This window comes from Erithacus rubecula (genome assembly GCF_903797595.1).
Source record: "Erithacus rubecula genome assembly, chromosome: 6".
Classification (NCBI taxonomy): domain Eukaryota; kingdom Metazoa; phylum Chordata; class Aves; order Passeriformes; family Muscicapidae; genus Erithacus; species Erithacus rubecula.
This window is the reverse complement of record NC_136688.1, coordinates 10,418,232-10,442,139: the sequence shown is the minus strand read 5'-3', so window position 1 is coordinate 10,442,139 and position 23,908 is coordinate 10,418,232. Positions and strand designations below refer to the sequence as shown.

Genomic DNA, 23,908 nt, shown 5'->3' with positions numbered 1-23,908 from the left:
CCCCTGTGCCTGCTGTGTCTCTCTGGGAAAGGCCACCACATCCCTGGGAATGTGTCTTGTCCATGGTGCCACCCTCAGCTGCACCTGCCAAGGATGTCCCTGTGCCCTGAGGATAGGAGCCTGGATGTGGCTCTGCTCATTCCTGAGGAGCTCCTAGCCTTGGGGACCTGGGGCAGGACATGTCCCTCCTGGCCCCAAACCCCACTCAGAGTGAGGGGGCTGAACACCTCCAGCACTGCCCTCATCATCCTGGAAAGCCACTCACCTCAAAATTCCCAGAGGACAAGGGCCAGGACTCCATGTACTGGCAGACACAGGGACGAGGGCCCAGGGAATAAATACCAAACTGACTTTATTGGTGGCAGGGGGACAGCTGCCCCCTCCCCAGGGCCAGGCCTGCTGGTCCTGCAGACCCCCTTTTCCTCCTTTCCTTCATCCTTCTTCTCCTCACGGCATTCCAGGCACACCTGACACCTGGAAGCTGGGGCTGTCGGATGGCGCCGCGGAGGGATCCTCATTCCTGGGGGATCCCTGAGCCTCAGGGCTGCCCGTGGGATCGGGGGGGGCTGTGGCCTCATGGAGGGGGTCGGGGGGCACAGTGGGTGCCAAGGGATATCCAGAAGGATTTGGAATGGTCGGAGGGGGCTTCCCAGCACCCCAAATCCCTGGAGAGGGGCCAAGGCGGAGTGTAGTGGGAAGCAGGAGCTGGGCCAGGCGGTAGCGGTGGTGTTGAGGGGTGCCAGGGGGTGAATCTTCAGGGATTGGGGACTGGGATGAGAATGGGGGTGAGGTTGGGGAGTGGGATGAGGATGGAGACAAGGATGAGAATGGAGGTGAGGATGGGGACTGAGATGAGGATGGGGACTGGGATGAGGATGGGGACAGGTTTCTGTCCTGCAGCGGGAGTTGGATGTCTGTGGCTGATGGAGGGAGGATTTTGGTCAGCACCCACCTCTTTCCCAGGAACCCCCAGTCTGGAGGTGGCACATCCAAGTGCCTGGGGATGGATCCGGGGATCCCATTACCTGGGCAGGATGGGCAGCAGCCCACAGGCAGCGTGGGGGGCTCAGAGCAGGAGTGGGGGCACGGCCTCTCCTCACAGCTCACCTCTCCAAGCTGGAAAAACAGGGATTGGCCAGCCTGCCAGCCCTTCCTGGTATCCAATGGCACTGGCACAGGCGCTCCACGGACACGGGCTTCCCATGGGAATGGGCGGGAGGTCTCACCTGGCATGTGCAGCGGGTACAGGGCTGTCCCTCCGGAATAAAGCTCTGGCCGTTCTCCACCTTCCTGCCCTGGTAGTTGCAGTCTGCAGGGATCAAGGTCCAGAGGGGGGTTTTGGAGGGCTCGGGGGGATTTTGGAGGGTTCAGGGGGATTTTGGGGACCCACCCAAGCTCGTACCCTCACAGACGGGGCAGCACCGACCCTCGGGGTGGAAGGGGTAGGAGCACACGATGGCACATTCCAGAGGCGAGCAGGCCACCGAGCCCAGCTGCGAGAGACGGGAGAGACCCCCGAGGGCCGGGCGTTAGGAACCCCGGGGTGCCCCCGGAGCTTTTCCCTGCAACGGAGCCAAAAACCGGGCTTCAGCCCAGGGGGCGGGAGCCGCAAATCCTCTGGGAATGCCCGGCCCAGCCCTCACCAGGCAGATGCAGCTCAGGCAGGGATCCAGCGCCGACGGGAAGGTCTCGTTGTTGGAAAAGATCCTCCCCATGTAGGTGCAGCCTGCGGGGAGAGGGGCTCAGGCGGTCCCCGGGAGGCTCAGAATCCCGGAATTCCGGGCGCGCTCTCACCTGCGGAGCAGTCGGGGCAGCACTGCCCGGGAATGCGGATGGGATATGGACACGTCTCCAAGCAATCCGTGCGCTGGCAGCTCACGGAGCCGTCTGCCTGCAGGCGGGAACACCCTGACAGACACCTCGGGATTCCCAAACCCGCTGGATTTGGGGGATTTGGGGCCTGCCAGGCCACGGGCATCCTGAGGATGGGAATGGGGCAGGAGCCGTGCTGGGGCAGGAATAGGGAAGACAGAATGAAGCAGAGCAGGTTCTCATTCACCTGGCAGATGCATAACTCACAGGGATCGCCCGGAGACCAGATCTGTCCAACGGGAAACTCCACGCCGTTGTCATCCAGGAAGCAACCTGGGCAGGATTCCTGTTCCCAGCTGTCCCCAGTAAAACCTACTCTTCCTATCCCCAGGGATTCCCTATATTCCACCCTCCCTGTTCATAGGTATTCCACATCTGCCACCCTTCCCGTCATCATGTGTCCCCCACATCCCACTCCCTCCCTGTCTCCAGCTGTGCCCCCTCATCCCACCCTGCCCTTCCTCACATGCCATTTCCAAATATCCCAACATCCCACTCTCCCCATTCCCAAGTCTCCCCCACGCCCTCTATCCCAGCTGTTCTACTCATGCCGTGCCATGCCATTCCCCTTTACCCCAGCTTTTCCCCCTCATCCCTCTCCCAGCCCATTCCCAGCTGTGTCCCTCATCCAGACTCACCGGCAGGGGCCGGAGGGTCCCGACAGGTGGAGCAGCACTGCCCAGGACCCAGGTGCCGCTGGTGCTGGGGACAATCCAGCATGGGGCAGGGAGTGAAGGAACATTCCACCTCTCCTCCCTGGCAACATGGGAATGGGTCACCTGCCGTCCCTGCCATCAGCCCTGAGCAAAGCTGGGATGCCCCCAGCAAGTACAGGGAAGCACTGGATTATCCCTGGGAATCCTTATCCCTGGGGATCCTCATCCCTGGGGACATCCAGGACCCACCTGGCAGACACAGGTGGTGCAGTCATCCCCATCCAGGCTGAACCGGGCTCCGTGCGCGTACGTGCGTCCCCGGAAATTGCACTTTTCTGGAAAAAGGGGAAGCAGTGGGCTGGAGAGCCAAGCACGGCTCCTCCCTAACCCCCAGCCCAGCCCAGGGGTCCTCACACCCCCAGACTAGGGGTCCTGGGATCACCTGGATTGCAGGAGCAGCAGTCAGCCGGAGAGGGACTGGGGCAGGATCCTGGGGGGCATTCTGGGGAGAGGCAGGTGACATTCCCAGCCTGTGGAGTGGAGCGTGGGGCTGGGAAAGAGGACCCTGATTCCCCATGGAGGGATGATGGGAGGGTGTCATTCGCTCCAGAGCATCCCAATCCATTGTTGAGCCAGGATGCAGGATGAGGGTCCCCAGGGATAAGGGTCTCCAGGGCTGGGAGGTTTCCAGGGATGAGGGGGGATTTTCCCATCCCAATCCAACTCACCAAGCAGACACAGATGGTGCAATTCCCATCGGATGGGGAGAAGACATCGCCATCATCCCTGGCTATCCCCTCGTGCAGGCACCCTGTGAGCCATGGGGGTCAGGGGTGTCCCCCTGGGAATTCAAGGAGGGAGCCATCCTGGGAACTGGGGGAACTGGGGATGGGGGGGGGGGTGGGACTCACCTGTGCAGGTGGGGCAGCAACCCCCAGCTGGAGCGGGAAGTGGGTGGGAGCAGGGAACAGAGCAGCTCACTGTGTCACAGAGGACTTGTCCCCCCTGCCAGGACATGTGGTGGCTCATCCCAGGTCGGGATGGTGCCATGGGAAAGGGTGGGAGGATGGGATGCTCACCTGGCAGGTGCAGCTCTGGCATCCTGGCTCTGTCCAGCGAGCGCCGGGCTCCCGAGGGATCCCCCAGTGCCAACAACGACGGGATGGTGGGATGGAGGTGCCAGGGACTCCCATGGCACGTGGGGATGGCTCAGGGGATGGGGGGGAGGCAGGGAACTGAGTACCAGGAGGTGCCACAGGTAGGTGGGGAGAGGGGGAACCCCTCGGGAGCAGGTGGGAGCTGGGAGGGAGCAGGACAAGGGTGGGTGGATGCTGCAGGGATTGCAGGATGGGTGACGGGGCCAGGATAGATTTGGGGTACCCTAGGGAGGAAATCAGGAAGGCAGAGACATCACTTGGGGCAGGCAGGGAGATGGGAGCACCACACTCTGCTCCCCCAGGCAGGAGAAGGACACGGATACCTTCACAGGACACCCTGTCTGCGCTGAGCCGGTATCCAGGGCGGCAAGAGCAGCGGAAGCTGCCAGGAATGTTGTGGCAACTGTGCTGGCAGGAGCGGCGTGTGCCAGGCCGCCGGCACTCGTCCACATCTGCGGGATAAGGGAATGTGGCAGGAGGTGCTGCGCCTTGGGATGTGGCCCAGGAAAGAGCCTGGAGCACCGGGATAAGCCCTCAGCATGGGCCACGCAGGAATGAGGATGAGGTGGCAGCACTGTGGCCATGGGCTTACGGACATCTCCATCCCTTGGGATTTGTGGCATGAGGGAAGGGAGTCTGCCTTGTGTCCACAGGCTCACAGCCACCTGCATCCCTTTGGGATTCATGACATGGAGACTGATGGCAGTTAAGCATGGTACTCATACATGCAGGGGCTCAGTGACCACCTCCATCCCTTGGGATTCATGGCATGGAGAGGGAGAGAGGTTTGGCACAGTGCTCAGGGGCTCAGGGCACCTCCATCCCTCGGGACTGATGGGAAGGGCCCCATCCCGGTGCTCACCTACGCAGGAATGCCGGTTCCCGTGGAGGTGGTATCCAGGCCGGCAGGAGCAGCGGTAGCTGCCCACGCTGTTCTCGCATCGGTGCTGGCATGGCGTGGCCTGGCATTCATCCATGTCTGGGGGTTGGGATGAGGGTCAGGATCCCTTGGGAGCCCCGGCCGCCCCCCTGGGACCCCGCGCACCCCGGCAGCTGCGGCGGTCAGCAGAGAGCTCCCGGCCGGCTCCGCACTCGCAGGCGAACCCGCCCTCCGTGTTCACGCACGTCCCCTCGCAGGCTGCACTCTGACACTCATCGATGTCTGGGGGACATGGGGAACGGTCAGATTTGGGGTGTGGACACCACAATGGGATGCTCACTCCCATTGGGATATAACACTGCTGCTCACCGGTGCAGCGGATGCCGTTGGCCGTCTCGGCCATGGAGAAGCCGACGGGACACACACGGGCGACCTCCTGGCAGCCGCCGTGGTTACAGGACAGGTCACAGCCGTACTCCCCGCACGTTCCCGGTGGCTCTGGAACATGGACACGGCGTCCACAGGGTACCCATGCCACCCCAGGACCACCCGCTTCCCATCCTGTTCCATGGATCCCCCAGGGATGGGGACAGTACTGAGAAGTGACAAGGAGCCATGGTCACCTCCATCTGCTGGCATTTGTGGCAGAGAGGGAAGAGGGTTGGGTACAGTGCCCACGGGTTCATGGCCATCTCCATCCCTTGGGATTCATGGCGTGGAAAGGGAAGTGCATCTGGCATAGCTGCTTTTCTGAGTACCTGGGCAGGTGATTCCCTGCTCTCCATCCGGGCACATGCAAAGGTTGGGAGCGATGCAGGAGCCACCACCGCAGCCGAAGGAGCAGAGCGCTGTGGGAATGGGAACAGGAGCTCTGGAAATGGGAACAGGACCCCCACGAGCCCCCCAGAGCCCCGTACTCACGCAGGGTGCACTTCCCGCTGCCCGGGGATAGCATCCAGCCGGGACAACATCCGCTGCCGGAGCCTGGGAAGCAGACGTGGGGCCCCACGCGGCGCCTGTGGGACACCAGAGCCTGAGGCCACCGTGTCCTGAGCCCCCTGCATGGAGCAGAGGTCCCAGGAAAACGAGGACAAGAGGAAAACCAGAGCGGTCGTGATGTGCCCACGTTCCGGGGATCAGAGCGCAGCACGGATCAGAGATCGGTAGGATGAGGTGGGACAGAGAGGAGTTAGCCACTTCCCAGCCATCCCGAACATCCCAGCACGTGGTGACAGGAGAAGCGTCCACCGGCTGGACAGGGATGTGGGGAGCAAGACGGGGATGTGGGGACAAGGACGGGGATGTGGGGACAAGGACGGGGATGTGGGGACAAGGACGGGGATGCGGGGAGCAGTGTCATGCTCCCCTGGAGCTGGGAAGAGGGAGGGAATTGCGGGGTGCCAGCCCCTCCTGCTGGGAGCCCTCCGGCCAAGCCCTCCTGCAGCTGGAGGCAGGGATAGCCGGAGCTCAGCACGCTGCCCATCCCAGGTGTAGCTGGAAGAGGGAGAAGGAAAAGAGGGGGATCCAGCTACCTCTCCACGGCAAAGCTGGCCGGCTTCTTCCTCGCGGGATACACCCTGCCCTGGCCGCTGGAGAGGAACAGGGACACACAGGCAGCCTGGAAGAGCAGCTCCACCAACATGACAGGCGGCTCCAGCACGTCCCGGCGCCCGCCTTCCCGCCTGCCTTCCCGCTGGCCCTTGGCCCTGCTCCTCCTCCTCCCGCCGAGCCGGGAACAATGCGGGATTGGAGGGGGGCGAGAGCGGGGGGGTCGCCAGCGGCACCCACCCACCCCCCCCAAACCCACACGGGGGGTCTGGGGTCACCCCAAGGTTGTCCCGTTCAACTGGGGCGAGTGGTGGCATCCCGGCCATTCCTGCCCTGGCTGCGGGCCGGGGAACGGGGTCCCCTCTCGGTATGGGAAGCAGCGGGAAAGGCGTCCCCCCTTCTCTCCTTTCCCACATCTGGCAAAGCTCCGGCATGGCCTCTCCCCACCCCTCCTCCTCCTCCTCCTTCTCCTGGAGGCGCTGGGCCGCCTTCCCAGCCCTGCACGGGGACCCACGCGGCGGAGAAAGGGGCCAAGTGGAGTCGGGATGGTGGGATGCATCCAGGAGGGAGAGGGATGCTGCAGGACACCCCGCTCCGGTGACCCCCAGATTCCCCCCAGCCCCGTGGCCCCATCCCAGGGCAGGGAATGAAGTGAAGGTCGGAGGCAGGTAAATGATTGATCCCATGGAGCAAAGGGTGCTGCTGCCTCTAAAATTCCCAATCCAGCATGGACTTCTCCCCACAAAATCTGTCCCAAAGGCTGGGATCACCCAGGCAAGACATAGCCCCCTTCCAAATGAAAACCGTGGTAGGGGGTTGATGCCAGTTTTTTAGGAACCCAGTGCAGCCATGGGAAGCTCCGGTCCTAAGGGAACATGATCCCAAATTCCTGGGAGGCAGCTCAGTAACCAGTGTCAGTGTATAAACAATGATGCAGCCCCGGCCAGCTTTTATCCCAAAAAAATCAGGGTGCCAACCACCCCCAGTTTTGGTTGGCAGAGTGCTTCCAGGATCCAGGCTGTGCTGCTCCCTGGGCCTCCCAAAATTTGGGAGCAGGCAGTTTCAGGCAGGTAAATAGAGGCAATAAAAGCAGCAGCAGAGTCCAAGGTCACTCCCTGCTCCCCCAGCTCTCGGAAGAGATGTCCAAATATAGTCCTGTCCCTGCGGCCTCCTCTGAAAATATGGGATGGAAGCAGGAGCCAGGGATGCTTCCAGCACAAGCTGTCTCTGGGAGGGAAGGATTTGGGAAAAACCCACATGGAATAGGACCTGGGGTTACAGGGGAAATCTCAGCTGGGGAGAGCATGGAAAGATCCAGAATAACCCCCAAATTCCATGAGAGATGTGAAGGAGTTGGGAGACCACGAGAACTATTAATGAGTAGCCAGAGGCTGGAAAATCCAGCTTTTGCGAAAATTTCCATTACAATCTGCTCTCCAGGCCCTCACAGTGCCACTGGCAACCAGGCAAGGAACTAAAATTTCCTACAAATCCAAGAAAAGCCAGGAAAATGCACCTGGAAAACAGGTGTCCCCAAGATCCCAGAGCCAAGGACACGGATATTATCATTCCTCAGGACACAGATATTTCCTCTTGGACTACTTTATTTGGTAAAACTCCGAAATCAGCAACAGCTTGAACTCCCCAGAACTTCCCTCCCTGAGCAAGGTATGGATCCTATGGAGAGAGAATTATCCTGCTCAGCTCCAGCCTCCGCTGCTCCTCCAGCTTTGATTCCTCTTCCAAAAAACCACAAGGAATCAAAAAAAAAAAAAACCCCAAAAAATGAGGATCAAAAGCAAAACCAAAAGCCAAAAACGTAATAAAATATCTAAGGATACCAGGGAAAAGGGAATCGAGGCGAGGGCATCAGATCCCAGTGGATCACCCAAGGAAAGGGACAGTTCTGGGCACAGCCACTTCTGCAGAATCCATGAATCCCAACAGGAGATGACCAACACCCCCCCAAATTCCTAACAAGCTGCTGCCCGTGAGATTCCCCCTCCAGCCACTGCTGCCAGTGTCAGGCACAGCTGGGGAAGGATTCCCTTGCTCTGTGTGGAGGGTAGGGGTAGGGAACAATCCCGAATCCTGCTAATGGATCCGGGTCAGCTCCTCAACGATCTTTATCAGGTCATCCACGGTGGCTTCCCTCTTCATCCCGCTTCCGTCGTCAATCTGCACAGGGAGGAAAAGGCATTGGAGGCATTGGCAGTCGCCAAAAACATTCCCACATCATTCAGGAAGGTGTGCATTTAGCATTTCCCAGAGAGGCTTTGGTCTTTCCATCTCTGGAAGTGTTCCAGGCCAGGATGGACAAGGCTTGGACCAACTTGGCCTAGTGGGAGGCGTCTTTAAGTCCCTTCCAACCCAAATCATTCCATAACTCCATGACTCCATGATTTACTGAGCCTGGATTCCTGAGCAAGGTCCTTGAAGTATCCAAGGCCACATTTCCAAGCTCACCTGCAGGTTTGCCACCACTTCCTGCATCTTGGGCCTGCTGATGTCCAGGAAACTCTCGATCAGGTCTCCATCAATGAATCCTGTGGCCGGTTCTGTCTTCCGTTCGGTGTGGAACGATCTCCAGGTGCTGCTGTCAAGGAGCCAAATCCACAGGGAATGACACCAGTCCTGGACATGGTTAATGGTGGGATGGCAGTGCTGGGTTAATGGTTGGACTCTGTGGTCTCAGAGACTTTTCCCATCTTTAATTCCATGATTGCTTAGGGCAATGGCAAACCTGCTCCCACTCCCTCCAGCTGGAACCCCCACCCAGCACAAGCTCCGGGCTGGAATGCCAAAGGATATAAGGAATGCTCAATCTTCCCCACGCTCTTGATGACTTTGTTGAGCCTGTTCTGCATGTCCAGGAGCAGGTTGTACCAGCTTTCCGACAGGGATGTCACCAGGCCTGCATGGGAATAGCGGACATAGGAATGTAGCAGGGGTTGGAGCTGGATGAGCTTTCCAACCCAAACCATTCCAGGATTCTGCAGGGAATCCTCAGCCCCTGCTCCTTACCGATCATTCCATTGACAGTGCCGAAGAGCACGGATCCCTGGGTGGGTGTGGAAGTCTCTCCCAAGTTCTGCATGACCAGGGATCCATGGCAGAAGACATTGACAAACTCTCCCAGGTGGGATAATCCCACTTCCTGCAGGTGCTGCCGCTCCTCATCTGTCGTGGCCGCGCTGCAATCCCAAACACTGCTCAGTCCCGGATGGGGGCACTCCAAAACTTCCCTTGCTCCCAAAAGCTGGGAATGCTTCTCCAGTTTTCCTAAAGATCCCATCATCCCATCCCATCCCATCCCATCCCATCCCATCCCATCCCATCCCATCCCATCCCATCCCATCCCATCCCATCCCATCCCATCCCATCCCATCCCATCCCATCCCACTTACCTGTCCTTCTGGCACACGAACAGATTGAAAGCATTCTCTGCTCCCAAGAAATTATCATCATCCAGGATCTCCACAGCACTCATCCAGTTTGGATTGAAATCCCGGGCAATCTGGAAGAGGTGAGAAGGGACACGCTGTGTCCAGGTGGCCTGGCCTGGGATCATGCATCCTCATCTCACCCAACACCAATATTCAGGAGCGAGTCAGTATCCAGCATGTCCCTCTCTGCTCCAGGAAGCAGCTGAGCACTCCTGGAGATGGTCCTAGTCCAAGTGGCACTTGGATAACGTGCTGGGAAGGCGTAGAGCAGCCTATGCCAAAGCCACTCCAGTAATTTAAACCCCCATTCCAAGTGGACAGCAGGCATCCCAGATGGCACCTCCCACCCACCAGGCACCAGCTGCTCTTCCCACAGCCAGTTCCCTGGAAACTGAAGGATCCAGCCCTCCATAAACCACAGGGATCAATGTCAAACTTTATCCAGTCAAGCTAAACTCCTCCTTTTATCCCTTCCAACACCATTCCCTGTGCCCAGAGTTGTCAGAACAGATTCCTGGCACCACTTCTGCACCTCCTCGAAATTCCCTTCCATGGGTTTGTAGGCCAGGAGCAGCACGGAGCGCATGAGGTCTCCCACCAGGATGAAATCCCCCTTGGTTTTCAGGTACAGGGCCATGATGTTGTTGTAGTGGTTGCATTCCGTGCGCAATTCCTTCTCTGCTGTCCACTCGTACAGGCGGACCTGTGGGATGGGACACGGGTCAGGATTCTCCACATGGGAGCTCCTCAACAGACACCTGGCTGACATCCAGATCCACAAACACGCTCCCAAAAAAAGTCAGGGCCTTGCCTACCGTGCTGTTGATGCTGGCTAACAGCTTCCCGTTGAATTCCACCATGGAATACACAGCTCCCTTGACCTCCTTCTCAGCCAAGCTCTGCAGCTTCCCTGGAATAAAGCCAGGCATTACTTGGGTTGTTTATCCAAAGGGGGTTCAGCTAAGCTGGCCTGAATTTTGCTTCCTAAAAAACTGTCTCTGAGGGAGACAAGTGCAAATCTCAGAATCCAGGCCTGGTGAGGGATTCTTTGGCTTCTCTAGGACACAGGGGGAAAGGGAACACAGCACCTACAGATCCTGACAACTGATACCTTGGGAAAAAACTGTCTGCTCCTGGGACTCAAGCTCTCTGGGGTCTGAGGAGCTCATCCCTCATCTCCCACCAAAAAAAGCTGGATTTTTCAGGTGAGAACACCTTGTTCTTACCATCAGAGTAGTGGAAGACGACGATCCGGCCCTGCTTGGGCTCTGCTTCCTCGGGATACACCATGGCAGTGCCCACAATGAAGTAGGTGTTGGGATCCTTTCCCAACTTGCAGGAGACCAGACTGAGGGCATACTCATTTTGCAGGAATTGGTGAGCATGAAGCACTGGGAAAAAAAAAACAAAAAAAAAAGTGGGAAAGGGAGGAACAACTGGGATCCCAAAGTCCTTAAACTGAAAGCTTAAGACACATCCTAGAGATTCCCTGTCCTATTCCCCATCACCTTGTGCCATCAAAAATTGGTATTCCCTAAACCTCATGGCTGATGTCCCTCCAGAAAATGCTTTGGCTATTCTTCTCCAGGATGGGAAAAGATGGATTTTGAGATGGGACAGGTACCTTCAAAGGTGTGCTGGTCAATGATGAGTAGGTTATGCACTTCCACCTCCTCTCCGAAGGATGTCTCGTGTGGAGCTGTGCTGCTGGAAAACAGCTTGCTGGTGCTCACACTGCTGGACAAGGCCTGGGAAACAGGAAAATCCATCATATTGCTATGCTACTCAGGATATCCACACAGCCTCAGGCAGCCAGTGAAGGGGAAAAGGGATAGGAGAACAGGCGGAGCAAGGAATGAGTAAAGGGACACACTCCCTGCTCCTGCAGGGCTGAGTGATGGGGTTAATCTGAGTTTACACAAAGCTGGATCCCTGAGAAAAGGAAAACCTTGGAGACCACACAGAAGCCTGTATGGGATATAGAAGGAGCAGCACCCAAAATTAAAGGGAATCAGATTGAACAGCGGCTGTGCCACCCCCTCGGAAAGATCCCACCATCCCACTCCTCCCCAGCTGAGCCATTGGACTGGACTCACAGCTCTGGAGGCGAGGACCATGAAGGAAAACCTGGATCAGGAATTCTGATCCTCATGGCATAGGGCTGACCCAGGCTGGGATCTCACCTGAGTGCTGGCACTGGGTCTGAGCGCCGTGGTGCCCCCACTGGCATCCTGCACCTCGATCCGGCTGGAGAGCACTCCAAAACACTGGGACACCTCTTGGTAGCAGATTTTCCTGTGGGATAAACAGAGAGCCATGTGGGGGTGAGAGCAGGGAAAGGCCATTCCAAGAGCCCTGGAAGCAACAGGAAGTGTTTGTTTGCTCCTGGGATCCCAACATCACCCCAACCCTTGTCCTGTGCATCAGAGCACCCTGATCCCAGGAATCCTCGTCCCAGAAATCCTCACCTGGGCGACTCATAGAGGGGAACAGTGCGGATGTGCAGCTTCTGGATCTCATCAATGGTGCCGATGGTCAGGGTACTGTTGTTGGCCAAGGCCAAACTTGTGGGGGAAAAAATAATGGAAAACACTGGGTGAAACAGCAAGAACCTCGCTCTCCTCCATATCCCTTAGGATCAGGAACTCGTGGCAGGCTCACCTGTCGGGATACCCATCGGAATTGAGGGGGCACATGTAGTTGACCTCCTTGAGGTTGACGTTGGAGAAGACCAGCTTGTGGTTGCTGCTGTAGATGACGGTGGGGCGGTCGGAGCAGGCGAACACGTTGGTGGTGGACAAGGAGCGGAATGTCCTCAGCACCGTGGGCTGGGTGCCCAGGGTCACCTTCTTCCTGTCACTCAGCAAGCCTGGATTAAGAGGGAAAAGGAATTGGGATGTGCCACAACACATCAGGAAAAAAAGGAGTGGGGTGAGTACATCTCAGATTTAAGAATCCATCTTCCTCCAGTGTGCGGGAGAAATCCCCCAGCCCACAGCCAGTCCCACCTGAACATGAGGCTGAGAAAGCAAGGAGGATCTTTCCCAAAAAACTGTAAAGGAAGGGGAAAGGTCACCTGTCTCGAGGCTGAGGCCGAAGTAGAAGAGAGCTCCGTCCCCCAGGGCACACAGGAGGTAGTGGCTGCTCTCGAAGGTCGTCATCAGGATGGAGCGAGGGATAATCTCTGTGGGAAGCAGGAAAAGGGATGGATGAGGGCGCTCAGGACATGGTCAGTGACTACTGCCACCCTTGGGAGGTTCCTACCTCCTCCCAGCATCTCCTTGTGCAGCAGCTCGAAGGACGGGAGCTTCAGGATGCGGGCGGAGATGTCGGTCCAGAGCCCGATGGCGCAGAGCGGGGACATCCCGTTGGAGTCTCCCAGGGGCGTGATGTCCAGGCAGGCAACCTCATGCTCCATCTCCGTGCAGCTGGGAAAGAGGGAGGACAGGTGTCTGCCTGGATCCCAAATCCCAGCACCCCAAGAGCCCTCAGGATGTGGGCTCACCTGATCTGCCGGAGCTCCTGGGGCTGGATTTCCAGGTAGTACAAGGCTCTTCCCACGGCCACCACCACCTGGTTGCTGTTGCAGGAAGCGACACTGATGTTCTTCCCATTGGGCTCTTTCCACTCGCTCACCAGGGATTTGGGCTCCTGGCTGACCAGTCGCACTGAGGCAGAGGTGATCTGGAAAGAGAGACAGGAAAAATCATGGAAAACAGTGTTTCCAAGGTGGGTGGCACAGCATGAACCTCTCTCTTTCTATATCCCTTAAAAACATGAATCCAGGATCCTGTTTGCTGATCCCATCAGCTCAGGGAAGCACTCCAACCTCTGCTCTGGATATGTCACAATGCATACGGCACCAGGAGAGCCATATCCATGCTTTCTTCATGCTGGAATTACCTGGATCAGCTGCTGATGTGCCACGTTGCCACAGAAGAATGTCTGCTGGTCATCCACAAATCCTGTGAGCTCTGTCTCTTCCACTTCCTCTCCGTTCAACATCAGAACCCTGAGCAGAGAAGGGAATTCCCATTAATTCCTGCTCTGACATGGAGCTGAGAGCCTGGACCAGCTCATCCCACCTTTACCTGGTCTGGCCAACAAAGGACAGCACCAAGGTGTTATCCGTCTCCCGGTGCGGATCCGACCTCAGTGGCCACAATCCTGCAACAAGGATGCCACAGTTCCTCACACACTTCCTCACAATTCCACACCCCAACCTCATCTGTGCCCACCATATCCCTTCTCAGGCTGTGGAATGTCTTTAATTCCTGGCTCCCACACCTTTAATTCCCGGCAGGTCGATGCTGGCGTGCTCATGGATCCCGATGCCATTCCGGATGATCCGCAGCGATCCCTCTTTGAAGGCACCAGAGCAGGTGACCAGCTGGAGGAAAAGCAGATGGGCTTTACCAGCTGTGGCTGGGGAATGGGGAACCCCATTCTAGAATAATGAAATCCTGGAATGGTTTGGATTAGAAGGGACCTGAAAGATCCACCAAGGCCAAGTCAGACAGGGCTTGGAGCAACCTGGTCCAGTGGAAGGTGTCCCTGCCCATGGAATGAGATGATCCTTAAGGCCCCTTCTAACCCAAACCATTCCGGGATTCTATGATTTGACGACACACTCATCCCAAAAATTCCCAGCAGTGAGGAGGGAAAAGCAGGAATGTTACCTGGCCTTGGCCTTGCCTCTCCAGGTCCACCACGCACATGTCCACAATGGGCCCGAGGTTGGTGAAGGTCTCCATGGCCACCACGTAGGATCCCTGTTCATTGCTGTCCACATTGAGCTGGGAATAAATACTGGAATCAATTTTTGTCTTTCAAGTAGTAAGAAGGGAAAGGGCTGGCAAGAAGACAGGAAAATGTATCCACATCTCCAGGTTTTGATGGGAATCAAGTCCTGTGGGAACATACAACCAAGAGCTACCACGTACCTTCACGAGCTGGGAATCTCCAAGCCTGGAGCCAACAAACACCACTCCATTATCCAGGTAGGTCAGACACTCGGCAATGGATGTCTGGGAAATGGGAAGAGGCAGGTAGATGACCCACCAGTGGCATGGAAAAGTCCTGGCGCACACACACACACCCCTTCCTCCACTAAGCTGTTATCCAATAGAAAAACTGGGTATGGGAAGGGGATTTAATCTCTCCATAAATCCCACAGAGTCCAAGCTTCTCCCAGTGCAAGTACCAGGAAAAAAGAAAGGGAAGGTATAAGTTGAAGTGCCCACAGGGAATTTTCCCAGCTGTCCAGGGCTGTGACAAATGTGAAACATCACCTCCAGCTCCCAAAATTCCCACTCATTCCTAAACAGAGCCTTATGCAGACTTGGGAAAATCCCAGGCAAGTGCAAGGGATAGCCCAGGTGATTCCTACCTCTCCCAGCAGCTCCACACGCAGATCCTTCAAGGTGACAGTGCCATCCATCTGCTCCTCCTTCTCCAGGAGCAGCATGAAGAGCCGCCCTTCCATGTCTCCCAGCAAGTACCGTGATCCATTGGGATCCACACGGTTGTGGCACACGATGGTGCTTTGCTGCAGGGAAAACAGGGAGTTCTAGGATTCCACAGCCCCAAACTGGCTCCCAAAAGGACTGTGCAGGTGAGTGCTCCCAGCTCCAGTATCCCACCCATTCCAGAGCTCCAGGGAGCAGTCTGAGACCTTCATGCACCAATATTCCTGTTTCTTCATCCAAGATTTTTAGCCTGTCCTTATTTCCATCATAAAAGGACCTTTGGATGGCAATTCCAGCCCTCTTTCAGCTCAGAGCAGCACCTCAGCCATGCCACTGGCGCTTCCTCCTCTGATTAAATGTGGGAAGTGGACTGTTATTCCCACAAAACCCACAAGCCCAATTGCTAGCCTGAAATCTTTAAGCCTTTTCTCCTCTGAACAAGTCTCCAAGGGGCTCATCCATGTTTTCCACTGCCTGAAATGAAACCAGGCTCTGCCCTGGAATTATGCCCAGACCATGCACTAATTCCTAATTAAACCCATTCCCTGGGGCCCAAACAAAATTCCAAGAACTCTACAGAAAGGGGAGGCACACAAGGATCATGGATGTCCCTCAGTCCCCAAAAACAGCAACCGGGAAGCCAAACCTCTGGAAGTCCAAATAAGAGGCACTGTTACACCACACCTGGGACAACATGGGTTTGAATTCCTGGCTCAGAGGCCTGGGAAAGGAGGGATTTTTTGGGATGCACTCCTGGATCCCCTCACCTTGATGATGGGAGGAGCAATAGCCAGGTATTTATCCCCGTTGTGGTAGGTGATGGATTCCTGTCCAATGATAATGGCACCTCCAAAGGGCTCCGGCACTGCGGGACACACAACAAACATGAGACAATCTGCCTGGAAAAAAGGAGCCATCCAGCCTGGAAAAACATGGGAAGATCTTTAACAAACAAGGCCCAACCTGCAATGACCATGGAGGCTTCGGCCTCCACATTTTCCTGCTTCCAAGGGCCTTTGTTGAATTCCTTCTCCCGCAGGGAAACCTCGTATGTCTTCACGTGGCGACCCTGGGGGTCCTGGAAGAGAAGCAAAAGTGGATGAGATTCCAGAAGGGAGAGATTCCACCTCATCTCCTGCAAAAACACCATTCCAAGGAGCTGCTGAGGCTTCCCACCTCCTCATCCTCCCTCACATCTGCACACCACTATTCTCCCAAATTTTTCCACATATAAATAACCCCTGAGGAAATCCCTGTGCCAGGAGACTGGAAAATATTTTTCCATTGTTTTACAACTGCTATTCTGGAATTTGTGTTCCTCTGACAACCTAGGAACAAGTGGTATAATGGAGTATCACCATCTTCTCCAGCTCTTGCAAATGTTAAGAATTCAGGGCTTTTTATCATATTTCTCTGTGATTTCAGAACTTCCCAAAAATTATCCCAGCCCCTGCTGTCCTTTTCAGACCAAGTCCTGGCATAATGGGTAATAAATGGAGAAAGAATTAAGGAAACAGCTTGGAAACATCCTGCTCTCCATAGGCAGGGATCGAAACAATCCAGAACTTACATCCTGCTCCAAGAATCCAAGTTGTTTTGACACGGATCATGGAATCACTGAAGTTGAAAAATCACTTTTGAAACTGTTTCCCCAAACTCCAGGTATGTGGTGACAAAGTGGTTCCTTCCCTCCAGGAAGTTTGGGGGGATCCAGCAGTGCCCAAACAGGGAATAATGGGGCCACTGCTGGCATGAGGTTACAGCTAAGCTCGGGATAGCATGGAATTTAACAAAGGAAAGCTAATCCCTTGCTCAGTCAGCATAGCAAAGGCTCTTTGGATCAAAACAGGCATCCAGAGAAGGCCTGGAATGCTCCCTCCATAAGGAGCCAGGTGATGGGAGAGGTTATGAATCCTCTTTGCACACCTGGAATCACCTCCCAAAAATACCAAGCAAGCCATTGCCTTGTTTTTTAAAGAAAAGCTCAAGTCTCACTGTGGGAAAAAATGGTTATGGATCTTGCTGGAAAGATCCCTAAGCTCCTCCTGGGGGTTTAACAACAGTAATTCCCATCCAAGGCAGAGCTGCTCAGGAATCCTGAGGGAAGGTGTTGCTTCCTCCCTCCCAGAGTTGAAAAAAGGCAGCATGGAGGAACATGGAGCTGGAGGAGCTGGAATCATCACTCATTCCACCTTCCAAAAAAACCTTTGGAAAACCTTGGGAGCCCTTGGCTCCACCTGGGCTATCCATGGATAAGCAGGCACCTGGTAGACGAAGCAGATGGTGGGAGCTTGGCAGCCGTAAAGGAATTTCACGTCGATGACCTGGAGCTCTTCCAGGCGGATGTTGAAGGCCTTTAGTTCCTTGTTCTCCCTGTCCAGGGGGATGACCTTGAAGAGGCCGTCATAGAGCCGCAGCCCGATCATCCGGCACTCGGGATCGATGATCCCAATAATCCCCGTCTCCGAGGGGCGGCCGATGCGATCCTGAGGGACGATTCCAGACAGAGGGCAAAGAAAAAGGTGATTAGTGCCACCATAATATCCCTGAAAAACAGGGACAGGAGTTGCCAGCCCTCAGGTGAGGAATGGCTCCTTGCACACTTCCCAACGTGCTTGAGAATTCCAGCTGGGAAGCCAGCAAGCCTAAGGAGGAGATGCCTTTCCAACTGCCACACTTGGCAGAGCTCCCACAGCACACAGCTTCACCACAGATTTCCACAGGACTCATTTCAGGGAAAATGTGTCCTCACGAGGAGTTTAGGCTTTAATTTTCTTTAAACTTAACTTGTTATTCTGCAAGGTCTCCCAAGAATACAGTTGAATCCTTAGGGACACAGCTTGGAGCATCCTGGTCTAGTGGAAGGTATCCATGGCAAGGGATGGAATGAGATGATCTATAAATCCCATCCACCCCACACCATTTCAGGATTCCATATGCTGGTTTATATGGGATATTGGGAAGAAATCCTCTGTGAGCCTAACGAGGCCCTGGGATGGATTTCCCAGAGAAACTGTGGCTGCCCCAACCCTGGAAGTGTTCCAGGCCAGGCTGGATGGGGCTTGGACCAATCTGGGATAGCACAAGATACCCACAGAAGGGAACTGGATGAGCTTTAATGTCTCTTTTCCAACCCAAATCATCCCAGAATTTCACAAATCCTCCCAGAGACCAAGACTAGCTCTGGAAACATCCTGTGATCGCAGGCAACCCATCCCAGATCCAGCAGCCAGCAAGGAGCCACCAAGAGAACAACAGGAATCCAACACCCTGCTGCACCAGGAAGGCAGAACCATCCCCAGAGAAGGGAATTCCCATTCCTGGTGCTGCAGTGCCCCTCACCTGCACGTTTCCATGGGCACGGGTGATGATGTCGATGCTATCCCCATTCTGCTTGTATTCCAGGATGCAGGCATTGTACTTGGCCGTCAGGATGAACAGCAAATCCTTGCTCTCCCCCTGCCCGAAAAAAACCCGGACAATGCAAATTCCAGGGGTGGACACTGCCATGCCACCCTGCACAGCTCCATCCCTGCTCTGGCAGCACCCACCTTGGGGCGGAAGAGCTCCATGACGGCGGTTTTCCCGTACATTCCCACTTCCTTGACGGGCCGGAGACCCTCGGCTGTCACCACGTAAATCTCCAGCCGGGTGTTCTTGGCAATCAGCAGGTTCAGGTCCTCCGCAGAGGTGAAGTGTCCTGGGAAAAGAGAGCAGGAGTCCCAGAGGAGGGATCAGCTGGCACTTCCACAGCCTCCCTGGTGCATCCCAAAATCCCCAGCATGTTCCTTCCACAGTGCTAAAAGCTCTCAGCAACTGCCTTTCTCAGCCTGCACTCCTTATTTTTCCACAGAAATGCTCTTCCTGCTGTCTTTCCTCAGAAATCCTCACTCCTGGGATCTCTTCCCACCATGCCCAGAACTTGGATCAGGAGATCCAAGAACTATGGAGCTCTTGGGGCTCCCGTACCTTCCCTAGATTCCACTCTCCCTCATTCCTACTATGCATTTCAGGAGCACTTTGATCCTTCCTCTACCCCAAAATCCCTCAGTGTCTCAAAACCCCCCGGTAAACCAAAATCCCCGGGACCCCTAAACCTCCCCGTACTCCAAAAACACCGTGAACCCCAAACCCCGCCCTACCCCAAAATCCTCCCCGTACTCCCAATCCCTTCCCGGTGCCCTAAAACCCTCCCGGGACCCCCAGCGCCCCCCGGCACCTCCATCCCCTCGTGTCCCCCGTATCCCCGGTACCCCATAACTGCCCTCCCACGCCTCTCCCGCCGGGTTTTCCCGTCACCCCCGTCCCCGCGGTACCGGTGACGCAGCCATTGACGGCCGTCGGCTTCTGCGCCGTCACCACGTAGTTATAAGACATGTTGGGGGAACCGGGAAGCCCCGGCGAGGGGCGCGGGGGAAACCGGGGGGGAACGGAGAGCGCGGCCTCTCCGCCGCCGCCGCCGCCGCCACTTCCGGGAAGTGGGTGCACTGGGCCGCTCTAGCCCGCTGAGAAGATACGGGAGGAGCAACGAGACGGGCCGCTCTAGCCCGCTGGGAGGACCGCGGAGAGCAGACGAGACGGACCGCTCTAGCCCGCTGGGAGGACCGCGGAGAGCAGACGAGACGGACCGCTCTAGCCCGCTGGGAGGACCGCGGAGAGCGCAGGTGTGGAGGGGGATGCGCGAGGGGTCTCCTCCAAAACTCGCGGGAGCCGCGCTGATCCCACCCTGATCCCACCCTGATCCCAAAGGGAGGGTCCTGTAGCCCCCTCCCTGCAGCTCTGTGCTCCCCGATAGCTGGGGTGGGGGTCCCCGCTGTGAGGGGGGAGTGTGCATCCACCCAGGCCCTGCGCTGAGAGGAGAACCCTGAGGGTGGGAGTCCCCCCATCTGGAAAAAATAAAGGGGTCTCTGTTTGGGAGTGGTTCCATCCTGATTTCCCGCCTCAAAAGGGGGTCCCTCTTTGAGGGAGGGAGCTGTCACGGTCCTCTCTCATCCCAAAAAGGGGTTCTTGTTTAGAGGTTATCCCATGCTGGCCCCTCATCCCGAAAGGGCAGCCTGGATGGGGGAGAATGGGCGGGGAGCGGGGGGAGTGGTCTTATCCTGTCTCCTTATCCCACAAGAAACTCCCTGCCTGGGGTGGGGTGTCCCTGTTTGGGGACAAGTCCAACGCCAGCCCCATTCTCAGCAGACACTCCCCATAGCATCACCATCACACCAGACACCATCCCACCCCGCCCCCTTCCCAACCTCCCCTCTCCAGACCTGTCCTTCCCAGACTGGACCTTGCCCTCTTTCCACGCAGATTCTATCTTTGGATCCGAGTGCTGCGCTCTGCTCCGATGGAGGTGAGCCTGGAGCTGGGGGGGTTGTCATTCCTGTCAGGTTGCCATTCCTCCTTTTTCCATCCCACCGCTCCCCATTTTCACCCTAGGTCCCCAAAAAACTGGTGACAACGGTGTCCGGCTGTGCCGATGATGCTGTGGCCGGGCTGGTAGCCTGCAATCCCGGGCTCCGGCTGCTCCAGGGACACCGGGTGGTCCTTCGGGGTGACCTGCTGGCCATCCGTGGCCGTGTGGCCCTGCTGTCTGGGGGGGGCTCTGGCCATGAGCCTGCCCACGCAGGTGAGACCCCTCTGTCCCACCTGTACCTCCACCCACAGGCACGGTGCCGACCCCCTTTCTCTCTCCCCAGGCTATGTCGGGAAGGGAATGCTGACCGGAGTGGTGGCCGGAGCTGTGTTTGCATCCCCGTCCGTGGGCAGCGTCCTGGCGGCCATCCGTGCTGTGGCACAGGCTGGAGCAGGTTGGGAGCACTCCAGGGTGGAATTTTGGGGTTCCTCCCTCCAGTGGTGCGTCACTCCCGTTATCTCTACGTCCATCCTGCAGCCGGGATCCTGCTGATCGTGAAGAACTACACGGGGGACCGGCTGAATTTCGGGATGGCGCTGGAGCGGGCGCGGGCCGAGGGGACCGACGTGCGGATGGTGGTGGTGGGGGACGACTGCGCCTTCGCCACGCCGGGGAAAGCCGGGCGCCGCGGGATCTGCGGCACTGTCCTCATCCATAAGGTTCTGCTGGGACCCTCTGTGGGGATTTGGGGTGTTTTGGGGGATCACTCACCCGCTCTGCCCGGGACAGGTGGCGGGAGCTCTGGCCGAGGCAGGAGCGAGCTTGGATGAGATCGAGAAGAAGGTGATAGCGGCTGCCAAAGTCATGGGTGCGTTGTGTTATCCCATGGGAATGCTGTCCTTTGTACCCCAGGTGCTGAATCCCAAAATGCCCCCAGTTTTAACAGAACATTCCCACCTGCACAGGTACCCTGGGTCTCAGCCTGTCTCCCTGCAGCATCCCGGGATCCAAGCCCTCGTTCCAGCTGGCTGAGGACGAGATGGAGCTGGGGCTGGGTGAGGAGCAGCCCCTTGGTTTCCCCCTCGGGTCCCTGGAGGGTCTGAATATCCCTATCCCCTTGGGGAGGCGTCACCAGGGCTGGGATGTGACACAGCCCCGTCTCCATAGGGATCCACGGCGAGGCTGGAGTGCGCAGGATGAAGGTGAGAGGGGAATTATGCTGCTGCTCCCCATTCCCAAGTCTCCTTATTCCCACACCTCCCCGTTCTGCCTTTCCCCTGATTCATGTCTGCTCCAGGTGCTGCCAGCAGATAAGGCCGTGGAGACAATGCTGAAGCACATGACGGATCCATCCAACGCTTCCCACCTGTCTCTGACCCCTGGTGAGCCCCCCAGGACCCTCTGTGCTCCTCCAAATCCCCTGGATCCCAGTCTTATCCTGCCCCCCATCCTGCAGGATCCTCTGTGGTGCTCGTGGTGAACAACCTGGGTGGACTGTCTTGCCTGGAGCTGGGAATTGTGGCTGGAGCTGCTGTGCGCTGCCTGGGTGAGTGCAGAGGGGAGCTTGGGATCCCATTTCCTGGCTCTGGCCACTCTGGAATTCCCCCGTCTCGATCCTGGATCCCACAGAGAACCGAGGGATCCGCATTGCCCGGGCATTGGTGGGATCCTTCATGACGGCGCTGGAAATGGCCGGAGTCTCCCTCACCCTCATGCTGGTGGATGAGGAGCTGGTGAGGCTGATTGGTGAGTTCCCAGTGGGAATGTGGCCTGGGATTGGGGCAGAGGGGTTTCCACATGCTGGGTGACAGGACACAAGGTCAGTGGGACATCTAGGGATGGAATTCCTGGCTGCTGCATGTGCTGTTGAGGATCCAATGGGATCCTGAGCCACCACACTGAGTCTCCGGCTCTTCCAGATGCGAAGACCACGGCCATGGCTTGGCCCAACATTGTCGCAGGACCGGCGACCACCCAGAGGGAGGAGGTGCCAGGACCCACAGAGGCACCCAGGAAACTGCAGGAAGAGACTGGAACTGGTACAGAGTTCCCATCCCTTGTCACACCCCTCTGTGACTCAGTTTCCCTCGGGAATGTGCAGGGACGCATCTCCTCTCTGCAGGGCCCGGCACGGCGCGGGTGCAGCGGGTCCTGCAGCGGGTGTGCAGCACCCTGCTGGATATGCAGGATAAGCTCAACGAGCTGGATCGGGGAGCAGGTGACGGGGATTGCGGCCACACGCACGCCCGCGCTGCCCAAGGTGGGTGTGGGGGCCACTATCCAGGGAATTGTGGGGAATGCTGCCCCAATGGCATCTCCAAGGAGCAGGGAGTTCCTCAGGACATCCCTTCTTGGGATTAAGGAGATCTGGGGTGCCCCTTCTTGTCATTGTATCCTGGAATGTCTCTGCATCCAGTGGCAGCTTCCCTATGGAACTGAGAGCTGTCCCTGCTTGTCCCCAGGAGGGACAGGGGACTCCAGGACCACCCACATCCCATTGTTCCTTCCATTCCCACAGCCATCCAGGAATGGATGCGCTCCCGGCCGCCTCCGGCTGCCCCAGCCCAGCTGCTCTCCGCCCTGGCTGATGTGCTGCTGGAGCAGATGGGAGGCTCCTCTGGAGTGGTGAGTGGGAATGGGGATGGAAATGGGAATGGGGGAACACACTTGGCCGTGTTTCCAGGATGGGACTGATGGTATTCCCAAAGCTCTACGGGCTCTTCCTGACGGCGGCTGCCCAGAGCCTGCGCGGCCACAGCGGTTTCCCAGCGTGGGCTGACGCCATGGACGCCGGGATTGAGGCCATGCAGAGGTCAGTGCTGGGGGCTGTGGAATCCCAATTCCCCTTGGGAATCCCAATCCCCTCTGAATTTCCCTGCATCCTGCACAGGTATGGAGGAGCCGCGCCAGGAGACCGGACAATGGTGAGTGCTAGAAGAGCCCAGGAGCCAGAAAGGCTTCCAGGATGATGGTAGGGAGTTCCCACCTGGCCTCAGCCCTGGCTCCCAGACTAATTTCCACTTTTCCTAGCTGGATTCGCTGTTTGCAGCCACGCAGACTCTGCATTCCCTGCGCAATCCTGGTGCCGACCTGCTCCAAGTGCTGGCGGCAGCTGTCCAGGTATGGAGAGCTGGGAGCTGGGATGGCAGGAAAATTGGATGGGAATTCCTGCCATTATCCTGGAAAACACCCTGTTTTCCCTGGCAGAGCGCGGAGGCGGCAGCAGAGGCCACCAGGCACATGGAGGCTGGGGCAGGCAGAGCCAGTTACATCCGCTCATCCCGGCTGGAGCAGCCCGATCCCGGGGCTGTGGCAGTGGCAGCAGTGCTGGGAGCAGTGCTGGAGGGGCTGCGGGACCCCCTGGGCACCTCCCAGTAACGACAGGGATTCGTATCCCCAAAAATTTGTGACCGCTCATAGTGATAGAGACGTGTATCCCAATAAACCCTTGTTCCCCCCTTGTGTGTCCCAACTACCCCATGTTCCTTCAAGGATGTGTTTCCCAATAAACCTTAGAATGTGGCCCGCAGTAAA

At 57.1% G+C, this 23,908-nt stretch overlaps 3 protein-coding genes across 5 annotated transcripts; 1 reads left to right on the top strand and 2 right to left on the bottom strand.

Annotated features, from left to right (window-relative positions):
• Positions 1–262: 262 nt before the first annotated feature.
• Positions 263–6,756, bottom strand: VWCE (von Willebrand factor C and EGF domains). 2 transcript variants are annotated; one of them, XM_079309959.1, is made up of 20 exons: positions 6,098–6,756; positions 5,487–5,581; positions 5,324–5,413; positions 4,935–5,063; positions 4,731–4,847; positions 4,548–4,664; positions 4,009–4,137; positions 3,608–3,909; positions 3,440–3,533; positions 3,257–3,339; positions 2,971–3,058; positions 2,778–2,863; positions 2,511–2,628; positions 2,060–2,145; positions 1,795–1,891; positions 1,644–1,726; positions 1,403–1,493; positions 1,227–1,309; positions 1,026–1,116; positions 263–920 (listed from the first exon to the last, which is right to left on the bottom strand). In XM_079309959.1, exons 1-20 carry the CDS (start codon positions 6,205–6,207, stop codon positions 448–450), a joined length of 2,562 nt encoding a protein of 853 aa, XP_079166085.1. In that variant the 5' UTR covers positions 6,208–6,756; the 3' UTR covers positions 263–447. The 2 variants fall into 2 exon arrangements, with proteins under 2 accessions (XP_079166085.1, XP_079166086.1); XM_079309960.1 differs by having other exon boundaries at positions 1,795–2,145.
• Positions 6,757–8,069: 1,313 nt separating this feature from the next.
• On the bottom strand, positions 8,070–19,579 carry DDB1 (damage specific DNA binding protein 1). The gene is made up of 27 exons (XM_079308778.1): positions 19,344–19,579; positions 18,579–18,727; positions 18,370–18,486; positions 17,292–17,513; positions 15,991–16,105; positions 15,795–15,892; positions 14,949–15,107; positions 14,503–14,586; positions 14,239–14,355; positions 13,847–13,949; positions 13,651–13,726; positions 13,463–13,571; positions 13,065–13,243; positions 12,824–12,987; positions 12,636–12,743; positions 12,221–12,428; positions 12,028–12,123; positions 11,743–11,854; positions 11,184–11,307; positions 10,786–10,950; positions 10,375–10,469; positions 10,092–10,262; positions 9,521–9,630; positions 9,138–9,307; positions 8,925–9,027; positions 8,580–8,703; positions 8,070–8,291 (listed from the first exon to the last, which is right to left on the bottom strand). Exons 1-27 carry the CDS (start codon positions 19,402–19,404, stop codon positions 8,208–8,210), a joined length of 3,423 nt encoding a protein of 1,140 aa, XP_079164904.1. The 5' UTR covers positions 19,405–19,579; the 3' UTR covers positions 8,070–8,207.
• On the top strand, positions 19,568–23,904 carry TKFC (triokinase and FMN cyclase). 2 transcript variants are annotated; one of them, XM_079308779.1, is made up of 18 exons: positions 19,568–19,691; positions 20,287–20,371; positions 20,458–20,647; positions 20,718–20,828; positions 20,912–21,093; positions 21,164–21,242; positions 21,340–21,429; positions 21,542–21,576; positions 21,672–21,756; positions 21,831–21,920; positions 22,004–22,120; positions 22,294–22,413; positions 22,497–22,634; positions 22,893–22,999; positions 23,083–23,186; positions 23,265–23,298; positions 23,405–23,494; positions 23,582–23,904. In XM_079308779.1, exons 2-18 carry the CDS (start codon positions 20,366–20,368, stop codon positions 23,750–23,752), a joined length of 1,749 nt encoding a protein of 582 aa, XP_079164905.1. In that variant the 5' UTR covers positions 19,568–19,691; positions 20,287–20,365; the 3' UTR covers positions 23,753–23,904. The 2 variants fall into 2 exon arrangements, with proteins under 2 accessions (XP_079164905.1, XP_079164906.1); XM_079308780.1 differs by having other exon boundaries at positions 19,580–19,691; positions 20,329–20,371; positions 23,582–23,875.
• Positions 23,905–23,908: the final 4 nt, after the last annotated feature.